The sequence below is a fragment of the Bombina bombina genome, chromosome 4 (assembly GCF_027579735.1).
Source record: "Bombina bombina isolate aBomBom1 chromosome 4, aBomBom1.pri, whole genome shotgun sequence".
In the NCBI taxonomy this organism is placed as follows: domain Eukaryota; kingdom Metazoa; phylum Chordata; class Amphibia; order Anura; family Bombinatoridae; genus Bombina; species Bombina bombina.
Window position 1 is genome coordinate 10,433,284 of NC_069502.1, and position 18,815 is coordinate 10,452,098.

General features: G+C 43.1%; 1 protein-coding gene across 1 annotated transcript in view; it reads left to right on the forward strand.

Moving 5' to 3' along the window:
• Window positions 1–2,272: 2,272 nt before the first annotated feature.
• IFT172 (intraflagellar transport 172) overlaps window positions 2,273–18,815 on the forward strand; it is a gene marked incomplete in the record, with an annotated part of 949,422 nt that continues 932,879 nt past the window's right edge. The window contains 3 exon segments of the mRNA XM_053710932.1: window positions 2,273–2,307; window positions 14,591–14,630; window positions 14,864–14,929. Coding sequence (XP_053566907.1) covers window positions 2,273–2,307; window positions 14,591–14,630; window positions 14,864–14,929 — 141 coding nt within the window.

The window sequence follows — 18,815 nt, forward strand, 5'->3', positions numbered from 1 at the left end:
GATCCAGTGCTGGATTATGTAGGTGGCAGACTGTTGCTGTTTTCAGACGCTTGGTCTAGGGACGTACAGGATCCGTGGGTCCTGGAGGTCATATCTCAGGGATACAAGATAGGTTTCAAATCTCTTCCACCCAAGGGCAGATTTCTCCTCTCAAGCCTGTCTTCAAAACCAGAAAAGAGTTAAGTCTTTCTGTGGTGCGTGCGGGATCTGTCCTCCTTAGGGGTCATTGTCCCGGTTCCTATCGCAAAAAGAGGTTTGGGATACTACTCAAGCCTGTTTGTGGTCCCATAGAAGGAGGGAACTTTCGGCCTAATTCTGGACTTAAAGTGCTTAAACAAGTTTCTAAATGTCCCCTTATTCAAGATGGAGACAAGGTTCATTCTTCCTCTAGTTCAGGAAGGACAGTTCATGAACACTATAGACCTGAAGGATGTCTACCATTTACGTTTTCAATCCACAGGGACCGCTTCCAGTTCCTAAGGTTTGCGTTCCTGGATCAGCACTTCCAGTTCATTGCACTTCCGTTTTGTTGTAGCTCCCTACTTGGACGACATTCTGGTTCAAGCACCATCTTTTTCGTCTAGAGGAGGACCATTCAGTATCTCTTCTCTCACTTCTTCGATCATGGATGGAAGATTAAACTTAGAGAAGATTAGAAGATTTCTCTTACTCCAAGCACCAGGGTAGAATTCCTGGGTACTATAAGACTCAATATCCATGAGGATATTTCTAACTGACCAGAGAAGTTGCAAGCTAGCTTCCGCATGTCTTGCCCTCCGGACCTCCTTAAGGCCATCTGTGGCTCAGTATATGGAGGTAATTGGTCTCCTGGTCTCCAGCAAAGACATAATTCCCTTTCGGCCAGATTACGAGTTTTGCGTTGGCTCGGTAATACAATCAGCCAATAGGATTGAGCTCGCATTCTATTGGCTGTTCCAATCAGCCAATAGAATGCGAGCTCAATCCTATTGGCTGATTGCATCAGCCAATAGGATTTTTTAACCTTTAATTCTGATTGGCTGAAACAATTCTAAGGGACGCCATCTTGGATGACGTCCCTTAAAGGAACCTTCATTCTTCAGTAGCCGTCAACTGAAGAGTATGCTCCGCGCCGATGTCTTGAAGATGGAGCCTCTCCGCGTCGGAAGGATGAAGACTTCTCCCGGCTTGATGAGGATGGATGTCCGGTCTTCAAAAACTGTAATTGGATCTTCGGGGGTTAGTGTTAGTAGTTTTTTTTTTTTTTTTTTTTTAACGGTTTATTGGGTGGGTTTTATTTTTAGCTTAGGGTTTGGGCAAAGAAAAAGAGCTAAATGCCCTTTTAAGGGCAATGCCCATCCAAATGCCCTTTTCAGTTTTTTTAGATAGGATTTTATTTGGGGTGGTTGGTTGTGTGGGTGGTGGGTTTTACTGTTGGGGGGGTTGGTTGTATTTTTATTTTTTTACAGGTAAAAGAGCTGATTTCTTTGGGGCAATACCCAGCAAAAGGCCCTTTTAAGGGCTATTGGCAGTTTAGTTTAGGCTAGGGTTTTTATTTTGGGGGGTCTTTGTTTTAATAGGGCTATTAGATTAGGTGTAATTAGTTTAAATATTTGATCATCTCTTTTTTATTTTGTGTAATTTTGTGTTTTTTTTTTTGTAATTAAGTTAATTGTATTTAATGTAATTGATTTAATTGTAGTGTAATGTTAGGTGTTAGGGTAAAACAGGTTAGGTTTTATTTTACAGGTACATTTGTATTTTATTTTAACTAGGTAGCTAGTAAATAGTTAATAAATATTTAATAACTAATCTACCTAGTTAAAATAAATACAAACTTGCCTGTGAAATAAAAATAAACCCTAAGCTAGCTACAATGTAACTATTAGTTATATTGTAGCTAGCTTAGGGTTTATTTTACAAGTAAGTATTTCGTTTTAAATAGGAATTATTTAGTTAATGATAGTAATTTTTGTTTAGATTTATTTTAATTATATTAAAGTTAGGGGTTAATAACTTTAGTATAGTGGTGGCTGTGACGTTGGGGGTGGCAGATTAGTGGTTAATAATATTTAACTAGTATTTGCGATGCGGGAGTGCAGCGGTTTAGGGGTTAATAGGTAGTTTATGGGTGTTAGTGTACTTTTTAGCACTTTAGTTATGAGTTTTATGCTACAGATTTGTAACGTAAAACCCATAACTACTGACTTTCAGGTGACGGTACGGATCTTGTAGTTATAGGCTGTACCGCTCACTTTTTGGCCTCCCAGGCAAAACTCGTAATACCGGCGCTATGGAAGTCAAATTGGAAAAAAGTCTTTTTGAAAGGTGAGGTAGTTACGTTGTGTTACGGCCAAAAAAGTGGGCGGTACACCTATACCTGCAAGACTCGTAATAGCAGCGGTAGTGAAAAAGCAGCGTTATGAGGCTTTTTCACTCATAACGCAAAACTCTTAATCTAGCCGTTTGCCAGGTTCCGTCTCAGACCGTTACAGCTGTGCATGCTGAGATAGTGGAACTGCGATCATTCGGATCTGTCTCAACAGATTGCCCTGGACAGCCGGTCGAGAGAATCACTCTCTTGGTGGCTCTGTCCAGATCATCTGTCCCGAGGGACATCCTTTCTACGACCATCCTGGGAGATTGTGACTACGGACGCGAGTCTCTCAGGATGGGGAGCTGTTTGGGGTGCCAAGAAGACACAGGGCCTGTGGTCTCAGGAGGAACGCTCCCTCCCGATCAACATTCTGGAACTTTGAGCAATCTACAATGCTCTGAAGGCTTGGCCTCTTCTGGGTTCGGCCTGGTTTATCAGATTCCAATCAGACAATATAACCTCGGAGGCTTACATCAACCATCGGGGGGGGGTCGAACGAGAAGCTCCCTAGCGATGAGGGAAGTATCTTGGATTCTGGAGTGGGCGGAGGCCCACGGCTGTTCGCTGTCAGCGATCCACATTCAGGTTGTGGACAACTGGGAAGCAGATTTTCTCAGCAGACAATCCTTTCATCCGGGGGAATGGTCTCTCCATCCCGAAGTGTTTGCAGAGATGTTACATGTGGGGGAGGCCGGAGATAGATCTCATGGTGTCTCGTCTCAATACCAAACTACCCAGATATGGGTCAAGGTTTAGGGATCCTTAGGCAGAGCTAATAGATGCATTAGCGGTGCCTTGGAGGTTGTCTAATCCTACCTTTTTCTGCCATTACCACTCCTTCCTCTGGTAGTGGCCCACATCATGCAGGAGCAGGCATCAGTATTACTGATTGCTCCATTGTGGCCGCGAAGGACGTGGTTCGTGGATCTAGTGGGGATGTCATCTTCTCCCCATGGAAGTTACCTTGTCGCAAGGATCTGCTGGAACAGGGTCCTTTTGTATATCAAAATCTCTGAGGCTGACTGTGTGGAGATTGAACGCTTAGTCCTTGCCAAGAGAGGGTTTTCTGAGAGAGTTATTGATGCTCTCATTCAAGCTTGTAAGCCGGTTACTCGTCGCATCTATCATAAGGTGTGGAGGACCTACTTATTCTGGTGTGAAGAGCGTGGATTTCCTTGACATAAAGTTAATGTTGCAAGGATTCTATTGTTTCTCCAGGATAGACTGGAGAAGGGTCTTTCGGCCAGTTCCCTGAGGGGACAGATTTCGGCCTTGTCTTTTTTCACTGCACAAGAGGCTCTCTGAGCTTCCAGATGTTCAGACTTTTGTTAAGGCTCTGATTAGGGTCAGACCTGTGTTCAGATCTTCGGCATGCTGTTTCTTTAGCCTATGTGCTCTTTGGGGTGGTGGCAGAGTATCATTTTTCCTCTCTTTTGGGGGGGATCGCCTGGTTGAGTACGCGGGCATGGTTGCATTCCTCTGTTTCGAGTTCTATTACTCTGAGCGGTGCTGTGCAGGGGTTCCCTGCTTTCTGTGGGAGCTCCAGCGTTTGCCTGCTCAAGGTAGTTTTCCTTGACTAAAGCTCTTTCAAGCTTTCTGACTGTTGTCTAGTCCATTCTAATACCCTCGGTCGGACTATGGTCTTTGACGTTCGGGAGTTTTACGTCCTTGACGTTACGCTAGCCTTGGGGCTTGTCAGTAGAAGTGTCGCGGGTTGGGTGGCCACCTTTCGAGGTTCAGGCAGTGGTCCATTTTTCCTCCATACTCCGTTTGGGGTTTCGTGGGCGGTGTCTTGCGTTATTTCTCTAAGGTGGCGAGCAGGGCCCTGGGTTATCATTTGCCTTCAGGTATTGATGCCTGTGTGTGTATTTGCACTGGATCCTGATTCTCAGACTATTCAGGAGGCCTTCGTGGCTCTGGGGTTTCAGACTATTCTAGATCGCCAAGTCTATGGACTTTAGAGGTGCGCTCCTCCTTGGAGGAGGCAGTTTTAGGGTTCTCTCGGAAATAGGATCTTTTGATCGACCATTGTCGAGGACCCTGGTCTTGGTCCATGTCTCTCCATGAAGGGTGTGGATGGTTAGTTTCGCACTTGATGTTTGTGGTCCCAAGGGGCCCTTTTGTAGGGGCCGGGGCTCTGTGAGAGACTCCTATCTGACTGTGGCTTAGGCTTTTGGTCTTTATGATGGGTCCCTACCGGTCTTCTGGTTCATTTATGATGTTCCTGTAGGCTCCAGGTGTTTTTCAACTGGGTTGGCAATGTGGCCGAGGGGTCTCGCCTTTATGGTAGGTTTTTTTTTTTCCCCGTTTTCCAGAGTAGGAATTAGGTATTCCCGGTTCAGTTCCCTTCGTATTCGTGGTCCCTTCCTGCGTTACAGGTTCTTTGAAAGGGAGCTGTGATGTTGTCTGGTTCATCCGTTTCTGGAGCAGGTGGCTGAGGGTTACTCCTGTGGAACTTCTACTACTGGTTTCTGATATTCGGATGCTCAGGTGGGTCTTCTTCCATTGGTAAGTGTGCCTTTTGCCCATGTCGGCGTGTAGGGGGTTTCGTACTCAAGCACAATGTTTATGCTGACTCACGGTAGCATGCCGTTTGCAGCAGAGGTCTAACATGGGGCTTTGCTCCTCGTTGATCCTTCTTTCTTTTCCTGTAGTCTGGGACTTTTGTCTTCTGTCTTTTGACTAGCCTTTGGGTTGGGACCGTTATCCTGGAGGGAAAGTTGGGGATCTGTTGCTCTATGCAGTGTTGACTATTTTCTGCTGTTGGTCCTCTCCTTTGAGGGAGGACTTTGGATGTCCTCCCCCTTTCTACTGGTGCTGGGAGGGGGCGCTCCTTGGAGACGCCTTTCCGTGGGTCGTAAGCCCTTGGAGGTTTGCAGTTGGAACCATCTACAGTGATTTGCTCAACGATGGTTAATCCAGTTACACATGATTGTTTTTGTCTGGATGCTAACAAGCTTTGAAGAGCCTTTAGTAGGTTTGTGTTAGCAATAGGGTCAGCCTTTCTTTTGGTGGCTGGTCTTTGAGAGTTCCTGTCTAGGCGGATTGAGTTTCTCTTGGAGAGCTCTGTTCTAGCTACTGGGATATTTATCCTGTTTCTGCTCCAGATCTAGATATGTTATGGAGCTTCGGGGGACTCGTGAATTTCCTGGAGTACCATATGGTATGGGATTAGGGACATGAGGGGTTCCTCAAGTCCTTTTTGGGACATGTTACCTGTGTATGGATCCTTCTTTTTTTTGGTCCTTGTGTTTTAGGGAGTTTGTCTCCCTGGGCATTGCCGTTGTAGGACAACCATGGGTTGTCCTCTAGGTGTTGATTGGGAAAGTTCCTTTGGAATATCCTGGTCTCTGGTTCCCTTTTGGGGGGCAGTTGCGGTCCTTTTCTGTGGCCAGGTATCTTCTTGTGTGTTGTGACCCGTGGGACGGATGCCTCAGAGGTTGTTTGGGCCTGATGGACTCTGTCTCTAGTTCGGCTTTGCCGGTGGTGTAACTGATGTGCAGTTACCTGGGCTCGGGTTTTCTCTGTCTTTTGTATTTAAAGTGTTTTGGGTGTCGAGTAATTCAGGCTGTGGTGCCTTTCGAGGGGCTGCCTTTTGTACCCACCCGTTGTTTGCATTCAGTGTCCTCTAGCTTGGGTATTGTTTTCCCAAAAGTAATGAATGCAGCTGTGGACTCTTCCCTTTTAAGAAGAAAAACATAAATTATGCTTACCTGATAATTTCATTTTCTTCTGACGGGAAGAGTCCACAGCTCCCGCCCGTGTTTTAATCTGTTGGCGCTCTACAAATAACCGATAATAATAATAATCTATTAGGCGGCTGTAGTTTTTTCACCCTGATATTTCTCCTACTGTTCCTTGTTCCCTCGGCAGAATGACTGGGGTATGAGGGAAGTGGGGGAGGTATTTAAGCATTTGGCTGGGGTGTCTTTGCCTTCTCCTGATGGCCAGGTTCTGAATTCCCAAAATTAATGAATGCAGCTGTGGACTCTCCCCGTCAGAAGAAAACAAAATTATCAGGTAAGCATAATTTTATGTTTTTGTTGCTTTTGAGGGAAAGGGGGGGGGGGGGTTAGTTTAAATGTTCTTAACATATACAGACCTTGTTATTTCATTTGTAACAAAAATACATTTTTAAAAAGCAAGTTTAGTTTATTTACTGAATAAGCTGTACTTTTTATTTCAAGCATAATACTCTTATATACACTGCATTTTATGTTCCCAGTGTAACAAAATGACTTTCTATTTGTAAAACTACTCCATGCTGCATTTTTTTTAATTTTCTGAAAATTTCCAAAATATTTTCCCAGAAAAAAAAAAAACAGGGACAAAAAGGCACCGTTTCAGACTAACAACCTTTTCATGTGACTGTTTTTGAAAAGCATTGAGAAGCAGTGCATTAATTAAAATAGCCAGTAGGTGGAGCTGTCTGCTTGTGTTGCAGCAAAGATATGCAAGCCAAGCACACAAGCAGGCTGAAATGAATCAGTGTAGCTAGCTAGACCTGAGCTATCGAGCAGCTTTCAAAGGAACAAGATCTTCCTGTCTATAAATCATTCCAGATTGGAATGCATAGAAAGAACTGTTTGCAAAAAATGCAAGTAAAGTCTGTGTTGTGTGATTATTTTATTAGGTTTATAATGCTGTTTAGCAAATGTTTTTGTTCATTTAACTTAGTTTAATTATATATTCTGTGTCTAATGCTATTTAGCATTTAAAGTCTTCAATTCAGAGCTTTAACCCCTTAATGACCGAGGACGTGCAGGGTACGTCCTCTAAAAAAAGACAGTTAACGCCTCGGTCTGGAAAGCAGCTGGAAGGGATCCTGCTCGCTTTCCGGTAATTGCAGTGATGCCTCGATATCGAGGCATCCTGCAAAAACCCTGCATGGCCATCCGATGCAGAGAGAGCCACTCTGTGGCTCTCTCTGCACCGGACATCGATGGCCGTTATCGTTGGTGGGTGGGTGGCCATCGATGGGCCGTGTGATGTGGAGGGGGGCGGGACTGACGGGGGCGCGCATTGACGCGCGCACAGGGGGGCGGGAGCGGGTGGGAACTGCCACACTACAGAAAAGGTTAACGTTAATAAGTGGGAGAAAAGGGGGGATTTAATATTATTATATAAACAATCTAAGGGATCAGCTGCCAGTACCCAAGATGGCGCCCATTAAGGTAGAGAGTGAGGGTTAGAGAGCTGTTTGGTGGGGGATCAGTGAGGTTGGGGGCTAAGGGGGGATCCTACACAGCAGCATATGTAAATATACTAAAAAAAAACTACTTAAGATGGCGGGGACAATTGTGGGGTGGGAGAGGGAAGAGAGCTGTTTGGGAGGGATCAGGGGGTCTGATGCTTCAGGTGGGAGACTGATTTCTACACTTAAGCTAAAATTAACCCTACAAGCTACCTAATTAACCCCTTCACTGCTAGCCATAATACACGTGTGATGCGCAGCGGCATTTAGCGGCCTTCTAATTACTAAAAAGCAATGCCAAAGCTATATATGTCTATTTCTGAACAAAGGGGATCCCAGAAAAGAATTTGCAACCATTTATGGCATAATTGCACAAGTTGTTTGTAAATAATTTCAGTGAGAAACCGAAAGTTTGTTAAAAAATTTGTGAAAAAGTGAACGATTTTTTGTATTTGATCGCATTTGGCGGTGAAATGGTGGCATAAAATATACCAAAATGGACCTAGATCAATACTTTGGGATGTCTTCTAAAAAAAATTATATATACATGTCAAGGGATATTCAGGGATTCCTGACAGATTTCAGTGTTCCAATGTAACTAGCGCTAATTTTGAAAAAAGTGGTTTGGAAATAGCAAAGTGCTACTTGTACTTATTGCCCTATAACTTACAAAAAAAGCAAAGAACATGTAAACATTGGGTATTTCTAAACTCGGGACAAAATTTAGAAACTATTCCGCATGGGTGTTTTTGGTGGTTGTAGATGTGTAACAGATTTTGGGGGTCAAAGTTAGAAAAAGTGTGGGTTTTTTCTCCAACATTGGTGTGTCCGGTCCACGGCGTCATCCTTACTTGTGGGATATTCTCTTCCCCAACAGGAAATGGCAAAGAGTCCCAGCAAAGCTGGCCATATAGTCCCTCCTAGGCTCCGCCCACCCCAGTCATTCTCTTTGCCGTTGCACAGGCAACATCTCCACAGAGATGGTTAAGAGTTTTTTGGTGTTTAAATGTAGTTTTTATTCTTCTATCAAGTGTTTGTTATTTTAAAATAGTGCTGGTATGTACTATTTACTCTGAAACAGAAAAGGATGAAGATTTCTGTTTGTGAGAGGAAGATGATTTTAGCAGACAGTAACTAAAATCGATTGCTGTTTCCACATAGGACTGTTGAGATGAAGTAACTTCAGTTGGGGGAAACAGTTAGCAGACTTTTCTGCTTAAGGTATGACTAGCCATATTTCTAACAAGACCATGTAATGCTGGAAGGCTGTCATTCCCCCTCATGGGGACCGGTAAGCCATTTTCTTAGTAAAACAAACAGAATAAAGGGCTTATTATGGGCTAAAAAACTGGTAGACATTTTTATGGGCTAAATCGATTGCTTTATCTGGGCATTTTATTCAGATTTAGGCTGACAATTTGCATTTATAAACTTGGGGAACGTTTATTAAACGGCAGGCACTGTGTTAGACACCTTTTCCAGTCAGGGGGCCTTCCTAGTTAAAGACTGAGCCTCATTTTCGCGCCATTACTGCGCAGTTGTTTTTTGAGAGCAGGGCATGCAGATGCATGTGTGAGGATCTAAAAATTGATGGAAAAGCTTCTAGAAGGCGTCAATTGGTATCGTATTCCCCTCTGGGCTTGGTTGGGTCTCAGCAAAGACTATAGCTGGGACTGTATAGGGGTTAAATTTATAAACGGCTCCGGTTCCGTTATTTTAAGGGTTAAAGCTCTGAAATTTGGTGTGCAATACTATTAATGCTTTAAGACACTGTAGTGAAATTTTGGTAATTTTTTAACAATTCCTTCATACTTTTTCACATATTCAGTAATAAAGTGTTTTCTGTTTAAAATTTAAAGAGACAGTAACGGTTTTGTTTTAAAACGTTTTTTTTGTGCTTTGTTGACAAGTTTAAGCCTGTTTAACATGTCTGTACCTTCAGATAAGCTATGTTCTATATGTATGAAAGCCAATGTGTCTCCCCATTTAAATTTATGTGATAATTGTGCCATAGCGTCCAAACAAAGTAAGGACAGTACTGCCACAGATAATGAAATTGCCCAAGATGATTCCTCAGATGAGGGGAGTAAACATGATACTACATCATCTCCTACTGTGTCTACACCAGTTTTGCCCACGCAGGAGGCCCCTAGTACATCTAGTGCGCCAATGCTTATTACCATGCAACAATTAACGGCTGTAATGGATAACTCCATAGCAAATATTTTATCCAAAATGCCTACTTATCAGAGAAAGCGCGATTGCTCTGTTTTAAGCACTGAAGAGCAAGAGGGCGCTGATGATAATTGTTCTGTCATACCCTCACACCAATCTGAAGGGGCCATGAGGGAGGTTTTGTCAGATGGAGAAATCTCAGATTCAGGAAAAATTTCTCATCAAGCTGAACCTGATGTTGTGACATTTAAATTTAAATTAGAACATCTCCGCGCACTGCTTAAGGAGGTGTTATCTACTCTGGATGATTGTGACAACTTGGTCATTCCAGAGAAATTATGCAAGATGGACAAGTTCCTAGAGGTTCCGGTGCACCCCAACGCTTTTCCTATACCCAAGCGGGTGGCGGACATAGTAAATAAGGAGTGGGAAAAGCCCGGCATACCTTTTGTTCCCCCCCTATATTTAAGAAATTATTTCCTATGGTCGACCCCAGAAAGGACTTATGGCAGACAGTCCCTAAGGTCGAGGGGGCAGTTTCTACTCTAAACAAACGCACTACTATTCCTATCGAAGATAGTTGTGCTTTCAAAGATCCTATGGATAAAAAATTGGAAGGTTTGCTTAAAAAGATTTTTGTACAGCAAGGTTACCTTCTACAACCAATTTCGTGCATTGTTCCTGTCACTACAGCAGCGTGGTTCTGGTTCGAGGAACTAGAAAAGTCGCTCAGTAGAGAGACTCCATATGAGGAGGTTATGGACAGAGTTCACGCACTTAAATTGGCTAACTCTTTTATTTTAGATGCCGCTTTGCAATTAGCTAGCTTAGCGGCGAAAAATTCAGGGTTTGCTATCGTGGCGCGCAGAGCGCTTTGGCTAAAGTCTTGGTCAGCGGATGTGTCATCCAAGACAAAATTGCTTAACATCCCTTTCAAAGGTAAAACTCTATTTGGGCCAGAATTGAAAGAGATTATTTCAGACATCACTGGGGGAAAGGGCCACGCCCTTCCACAAGATAGGTCTTTTAAGGCTAAAAATAAGTCTAATTTTCGTCCCTTTCGCAATTTCAGGAACGGACCGGCCTCTAATTCTGCATCCTCTAAGCAAGAGGGAAATGCCTCACAACCCAAACCAGCCTGGAAACCGATGCAAGGCTGGAACAAGGGTAAGCAGGCCAAGAAGCCTGCCACTGCTAACAAAACAGCATGAAGGAGTAGCCCCCGATCCGGGACCGGATCTAGTGGGGGGCAGACTCTCTCTCTTTGCTCAGGCTTGGGCAAGAGATGTTCAGGATCCCTGGGCGTTAGAAATAGTTTCTCAAGGTTATCTCCTGGAATTCAAGGAACTACCCCCAAGGGGAAGGTTCCACATGTCTCACTTATCCTCAAACCAAATAAAGAGACAGGCATTCTTACATTGTGTAGAAGACCTGTTAAAGATGGGAGTGATACACCCAGTTCCAATAAAGGAACAAGGAATGGGATTTTATTCCAATCTGTTCGTAGTTCCCAAAAAAGAGGGAACTTTCAGACCAATTTTGGATTTGAAGATCCTAAACAAATTTCTCAGGGTACCATCGTTCAAGATGGAAACCATTCGAACGATTCTACCCACTATCCAGGAAAGTCAATTTATGACTACCGTGGATCTAAAGGATGCGTACCTACATATTCCTATCCACAAAGAACATCATCAGTTCCTAAGGTTCGCTTTTCTGGACAAGCATTACCAGTTTGTGGCCCTCCCATTCGGGTTAGCCACTGCTCCAAGGATTTTCACAAAGGTGCTAGGGTCCCTTCTAGCGGTTCTAAGACCGAGGGGCATTGAGTAGTACCTTACTTGGACGACATTCTAATACAAGCGTCGTCCCTGTCAAAAGCAAAGGCTCATACGGACATAGTTCTAGCCTTTCTCAGATCACACGGATGGAAGGTGAACATAGAAAAAAGTTCTCTGTCTCCGTCGACAAGAGTTCCCTTCTTGGGAACAATAATAGATTCCTTAGAAATGAGGATTTTTCTGACAGAGGTCAGAAAATCAAAACTTCTAAGCTCTTGTCAAGTGCTTCATTCTGTTCCTCGTCCTTCCATAGCGCAGTGCATGGAAGTAATAGGATTGATGGTTGCAACAATGGACATAGTTCCTTTTGCACGAATTCATCTAAGACCATTACAACTGTGCATGCTCAAACAGTGGAATGGGGATTATACAGACTTGTCTCCAATGATTCAAGTAGATCAAAAGACCAGAGATTCACTCCATTGGTGGCTGACCCTGGACCATCTGTCCCAGGGAATGAGCTTCCGCAAACCAGAGTGGGTCATTGTCACGACCGACGCCAGTCTAGTGGGCTGGGGCGCGGTCTGAGAATCCCTAAAAGCTCAGGGTCTATGGTCTCGGGAAGAATCTCTTCTCCCGATAAACATTCTGGAACTGAGAGCGATATTCAATGCTCTCAGGGCTTGGCCTCAGTTAGCAAAGGCCAGATTCATAAGGTTCCAATCAGACAACATGACGACCGTTGCGTATATCAATCATCAGGGGGGAACAAGGAGTTCCCTGGCGATGAAAGAAGTGACCAAAATAATTCAATGGGCGGAGGATCACTCCTGCCACCTGTCTGCGATCCACATCCCAGGTGTGGAAAACTGGGAGGCGGATTTTCTGAGTCGTCAGACATTCCATCCGGGGGAGTGGGAACTCCATCCGGAGATCTTTGCCCAAATAACCCAATTATGGGGCATTCCAGACATGGATCTGATGGCATCTCGTCAGAACTTCAAGGTTCCTTGCTACGGGTCCAGATCCAGGGATCCCAAGGCGACTCTAGTAGATGCACTAGTAGCACCTTGGACCTTCAACCTAGCTTATGTATTTCCACCGTTTCCTCTCATTCCCAGGCTGGTAGCCAGGATCAATCAGGAGAGGGCCTCGGTGATCTTGATAGCTCCTGCGTGGCCACGCAGGACTTGGTATGCAGACCTGGTGAATATGTCATCGGCTCCACCATGGAAGCTACCTTTGAGACAGGACCTTCTTGTTCAGGGTCCATTCGAACATCCAAATCTGGTCTCCCTCCAGCTGACGGCTTGGAGATTGAATGCTTGATTCTATCGAAGCGTGGGTTTTCAGATTCTGTGATAGATACTCTGGTTCAGGCCAGAAAACCGGTAACTAGAAAAATTTACCATAAAATATGGAAAAAATATATCTGTTGGTGTGAATCCAAAGGATTCCCATGGAATAAGATACAAATTCCTAAGATTCTCTCCTTTCTACAAGAAGGTTTGGAGAAAGGATTATCTGCAAGTTCTCTAAAGGGACAGATCTCTGCTTTATCTGTCTTACTACACAAAAGACTGTCAGCTGTGCCAGATGTTCAAGCATTTGTTCAGGCTCTGGTTAGGATCAAGCCTGTTTACAGACCTTTGACTCCTCCCTGGAGTCTAAATCTAGTTCTTTCAGTTCTTCAAGGGGTTCCGTTTGAACCTTTACATTCCATAGATATTAAGTTACTATCTTGGAAAGTTTTGTTTGGTTGCAATTTCTTCTGCTAGAAGAGTTTCAGAGTTATCTGCTCTGCAGTGTTCTCCGCCCTATCTGGTGTTCCATGCAGATAAGGTGTTTTTTGCGTACTAAGCCTGGTTTTCTTCCTAAGGTTGTTTCTAACAAAAATATTAACCAGGAGATAGTTGTACCTTCTTTGTGTCCGAATCCAGTTTCAAAGAAGGAACGTTTGTTACACAATTTGGACGTAGTCCGTGCTCTAAAATTCTATTTAGAGGCTACAAAAAAATTTCAGACAAACATCTTCCTTGTTTGTTGTTTATTCTGGTAAAAGGAGAGGTCAAAAAGCGACTTCTACCTCTCTTTCCTTTTGGCTTAAAAGCATCATCCGATTGGCATATGAGACTGCTGGACGGCAGCCTCCTGAAAGAATCACAGCTCACTCCACTAGGGCTGTGGCTTCCACATGGGCCTTCAAGAACGAGGCTTCTGTTGACCAGATATGTAAGGCAGCGACTTGGTCTTCACTGCACACTTTTGCCAAATTTTACAAATTTGATACTTTTGCTTCTTCGGAGGCTATTTTTGGGAGAAAGGTTTTGCACGCTGTGGTGCCTTCCGTTTAGGTAACCTGATTTGCTCCCTCCCTTCATCCGTGTCCTAAAGCTTTGGTATTGGTTCCCACAAGTAAGGATGACGCCGTGGACCGGACACACCAATGTTGGAGAAAACAGAATTTATGCTTACCTGATAAATTACTTTCTCCAACGGTGTGTCCGGTCCACGGCCCGCCCTGGTTTTTTAATCAGGTCTGATGAATTATTTTCTCTAACTAGTCACCACGGTACCATATGGTTTCTCCTATATATATTTCCTCCTGTCCGTCGGTCGAATGACTGGGGTGGGCGGAGCCTAGGAGGGACTATATGGCCAGCTTTGCTGGGACTCTTTGCCATTGCCTGTTGAGGAAGAGAATATCCCACAAGTAAGGATGACGCCGTGGACCGGACACACAGTTGGAGAAAGTAATTTATCAGGTAAGCATAAATTCTGTTTTTTCCATTTTTTCCTCATATTTTATAAATTTTTTTTATAGTAAATTATAAGATATGATGAAAATAATGGTATCTTTAGAAAGTCCATTTAATGGCAAGAAAAACGGTATATAATATGTGTGTGTTTAGCTGTAATTTTCCATTCCTTCTGGAACCTAACACCGGCGTAAACTGAGGGGTATGTATGGTAGTCTAGCACTAGGGAATTAAAGGAGATGTTATGTGTCATTAGCGTAAGGAATGCTTACTAGTCTTTTCTATGCTACGTTTAGATAAAACAACATGTTTGTTGTATTTTCAGGGGTGATAAGAAGGTTATCTGCAACAAGTTCATCCAGACGGTAAGTGTTACCTACTCTGGGTACTCTTGCACTGTGAGTGCTGTTGTCTGCGGGGAAACTAGTACTGTTTAATTCTCTGGGTAGCTGTTAGTTTTGTTTTGAATAACTTGTACACAAGTTAACAGTCACTAAACACCTGGGATTTATATCAGATGTCAGTATATGTACACTTGGTGTACATTGCATATTGTGCTAACCCTTAAACCCTCTCACAACTGGCTCTTTCTTCACAGAGTGCTGTGACTTGCCTGCTCTGGCCACTGGAAAATGCGATTGTGTTTGGCTTGGCGGAAGGAAAGGTACAGTAATAACCGATGGCACTTGTATACGTATGTACAGATGTCATATTGTCTTATGCTGGGGAGGGGGAGGTACAGTAATAACCTACGGCACTTGTATACGTACGTACAGATGTCATATTGTCTTATGCTGGGGAGGGGGAGGTACAGTAATAACCTACGGCACTTGTATACGTACGTACAGATGTCATATTGTCTTATGCTGGGGAGGGGGAGGTACAGTAATAACCTACGGCACTTGTATACGTACGTACAGATGTCATATTGTCTTATGCTGGGGAGGGGGAGGTACAGTAATAACCTACGGCACTTGTATACGTACGTACAGATGTCATATTGTCTTATGCTGGGGAGGGGGAAGGTACTGTAATAACCTACGGCACTTGTATACGTACGTACAGATGTCATATTGTCTTATGCTGGGGAGGGGGAAGGTACTGGTGCAACAGATGATCACATTTCAAGCAGAAACATTCAGGAAGGTTTGTGAGGAACAACAGATCGCCACATGCACCTTGCGGCAAGAGATTCATATATCTGAGAGACTGAACTCTGATCCTGCTGGTGGCTGTCAAGGCTCTAAAGTTATACGAGCTAGTCACTATATTCAAAAGATGTCTGCCGTAGACGATGTTGAGGTGTATCATCTTGCCTTTGAGAGAACAGCGGAAAGAGAAGGATGGCCAGCAGATGAGTGGGCTAGCATACTTGCACCTTTTTTAAGTGGAGAACCTCAAAAGGCCTACTATGACCTAGAGCCGGAGCAAGCCAGTGACTATGACAAGCTAAAGACTGAGATCCTGGCACGCCAAGGCGTGACTTCTGCAGTACGTGCTCAAAGATTCCACTCTTGAAGATATTCATCTGATAAAGCTGCAAGATCAGATGTTTGACCTCATTCACCTTGTCAGGAAATGGCTGCAACCAGAGGTTAACTCCACTAATAAGATTGTGGAGTTATTGGTGATGGATCGCTTTCAACTGGGATTACCTGCTTCCCTGCGTCGATGGGTCAGTCAGGGTGACCCTCAAACTGCAGACCAACTGATTGCTTTAGTGGAAAGGTATATAGCTGCAGAAGAAGTTTTTCATCTACCTCCATCAGATTTACCCTACTCTCCTATTTGCCAGAACTCTACGAGAACTGTTAAGACTGTTCAAGGGGGAAGAGGGGTGAGAGACCAGCAGTTATATTTACAAGGGACACTCCTTTGGGAGATAGAGGAACATTTAAATATAACCAACCTGGAAGGAAATCTAATTATAGTATTAAATGTTTTAAGTGTAATGAGGTTGGTCATGTTGCCAGAGACTGTGCCCTTAAAGATGAACTGATGGACTATAGTACAAGTGATAATACAGGGCCACACTCATTTCTGTCTAACTGTATTCATCCTGATAATAGTGATGTCTCTCACATGTGTTTGGTGACTGTAAATAATAGAATGTGTAAGGCATTACTTGATTCAGGTAGTATGGTTACATAAGTGGCAAAATCTATAGTACCTGATGTGAATATACAGTAGATCATATGCATAAAATGGGTATTCTTTGTGTACATGGTGATAAACATGAATATGCTACAGCTGATGTAAATTTCGAAACACAATGTGGTTCTTTAAAACATCGGGTAGGTGTAGTACCCAAATTAGCTCATGAGGTGGTGGTAGGAAGAGATTTTCCTAAGTTTTTTGAATTATGGGCTTTAATAGTAAATTCAGCTAAGGAGTCCAAAGGGAATGAAACAATTGAGGATTTTGTGTTTTTCTGAAATTGATTTGGACGAAAACAGTAAAGGTAAAACTTATTGTCCTATGCCTGTATTGATAGGAGACCAGCCTAACAACAATAATGAGCCAGGTGTTAGTACAGAAACAATGATTTATTAGATTTGGAGATTAATTCTGGTAATTTTAAAAGTGCACGATGGGTGGATCCCACTTTGGCTGAATCAAGAAATTATATCCGGGTTTTAAATGGTGTTATTTCACAGCCAGAAAATCCATTTCCTTATCCTCACTTTGAAGTAAATAATAACCTGCTATACAGAATAAACAAAAAGGGCACATATATTGTTAAACAGTTGTTGGTACCTCAAGTTTTTCATAATACAGTGTTAAATTTTGCACATAGTCACATACTAGGGGGGCAACTGGGAATGGATAAAACTAAAGAAAGGGTCCTTAGAAGGTTTTACTGGCCAGGTGTGTTTAAGGCCGTTATTAATTATTGCTCTTCATGTCCCAAGTGCCAGCTAACTGCTCCCACTAAGGATTTTCGTAGTCCATTAGTGCCTTTACCAATCATTGATGTGCCATTCGAAAGAATTGCCATGGACTTGATAGGTCCACTGGTGAAGTCAGCCAGAGGACACCAGTATATACTGGTTGTCCTGGATTATGCAACCCGCTATCCTGAGGCAGTATCCTTACGTAATAGTTCTGCAAAATTCATAGCAAATGAACTTATGCTTATATTTCGTAGAATGGGTTTACCCAAAGAAATTTAGACAGATCAAGGGACTCCTTTTATGTCTAAGGTTACAAAATAATTGTGTAAGCTGCTCCATATTAATCCCTCAAACTGATGGGCTGGTAGAGAGGTTCAATAAGACCTAAAGAGTATGTTATGGAAGGCAATTGATGTGGATGGAAAAAATTGGGACCTTTTATTGCCTTATTTAATGTTTTCTATTAGGGAAGTTCCTCAGGCCTCCACAGGGTTTTCACCTTTTGAACTTTTGTATGGTGGACATCCACAGGGGTTATTTTATATTGGTAGAGACATAGGAACAGGAAACTACACCCTATAGTGTTATTGTTGCATATATCTCAAATGCAGGATTGAATGGAGGCTGTCATGCCCATAGTTAGGGAACATATGGGAAAAGCCCAAGAAGCACAAAAACACAGTTATAATTGTAATTCTAGGGTTAGAGTGTTTCAGCCTGGTGACAGGGTACTAGTTTAAGTCCCTACAGTAGAAAATACATTTTTGGCTACTTGGCAGGGCCCATATGAGATAACTGAAAAGATAGGTGATGTAAACTATAAGGTGAGTCAGCCAGGGAGAAGAAAACCTGAGCAGAGATATCACATTAATTTACTGAAGCCCTAGAAGGATAGGAAGGTTTTGTGTGCGGTAAATACAACAGATACCGGTTACTGAGCCAGAGGTAAATGTTTCTGAAACCCTATCTGTGCATCAAAATCAAGAGGTCATGGACTTTATTAGAAGGAACAGGGAGGTTTTTTCCATGATGAGAGGGAGAACTAACATAATTAAACATGACATAGTTACAGAACTAAACCCTATAGAGTTCCTGAAGCCCGTAGGGAGGCTATTGGATTGGAGGTGAAAAAAATGTTAAAACTTGGGGCGATTGAAGAATCATACAGTGATTGGAGCAGTCCAACAACAATTTATTTAACGAAAGGCTTTTGGCAGGTACCCCTCATTGATCAGGCAAAGGAGAAAACTGCTTTTCTTTCATGTAATTGGCAAGAATCTATGAGCTAGTGACATATGGGATATACAATCCTACCAGGAGTGGGCAAAGTTTCCCAAACCTCAAATGCCTATAAATACACCCCTCACCACACCCATAATTCAGTTTTATAAACTTTGCCTCCTATGGAGGTGGTGAAGTAAGTTTGTGCTAAGATTTCTACGTTGATATGCGCTTCTCAGCATTGTTGAAGCCCGATTCCTCTCAGAGTACAGCGAATGTCAGAGGGACGTGAAGGGAGTATCACCTATTGAATACGATGATTTCTCTAATGGGGGTCCTTTTCATGGGTTCTCTGTTATCGGTCGGAGAGATTCATCTCCTACCTCCCTTTTCAGATCGACGATATACTCTCAATTTACCATTACCTCTACTAAT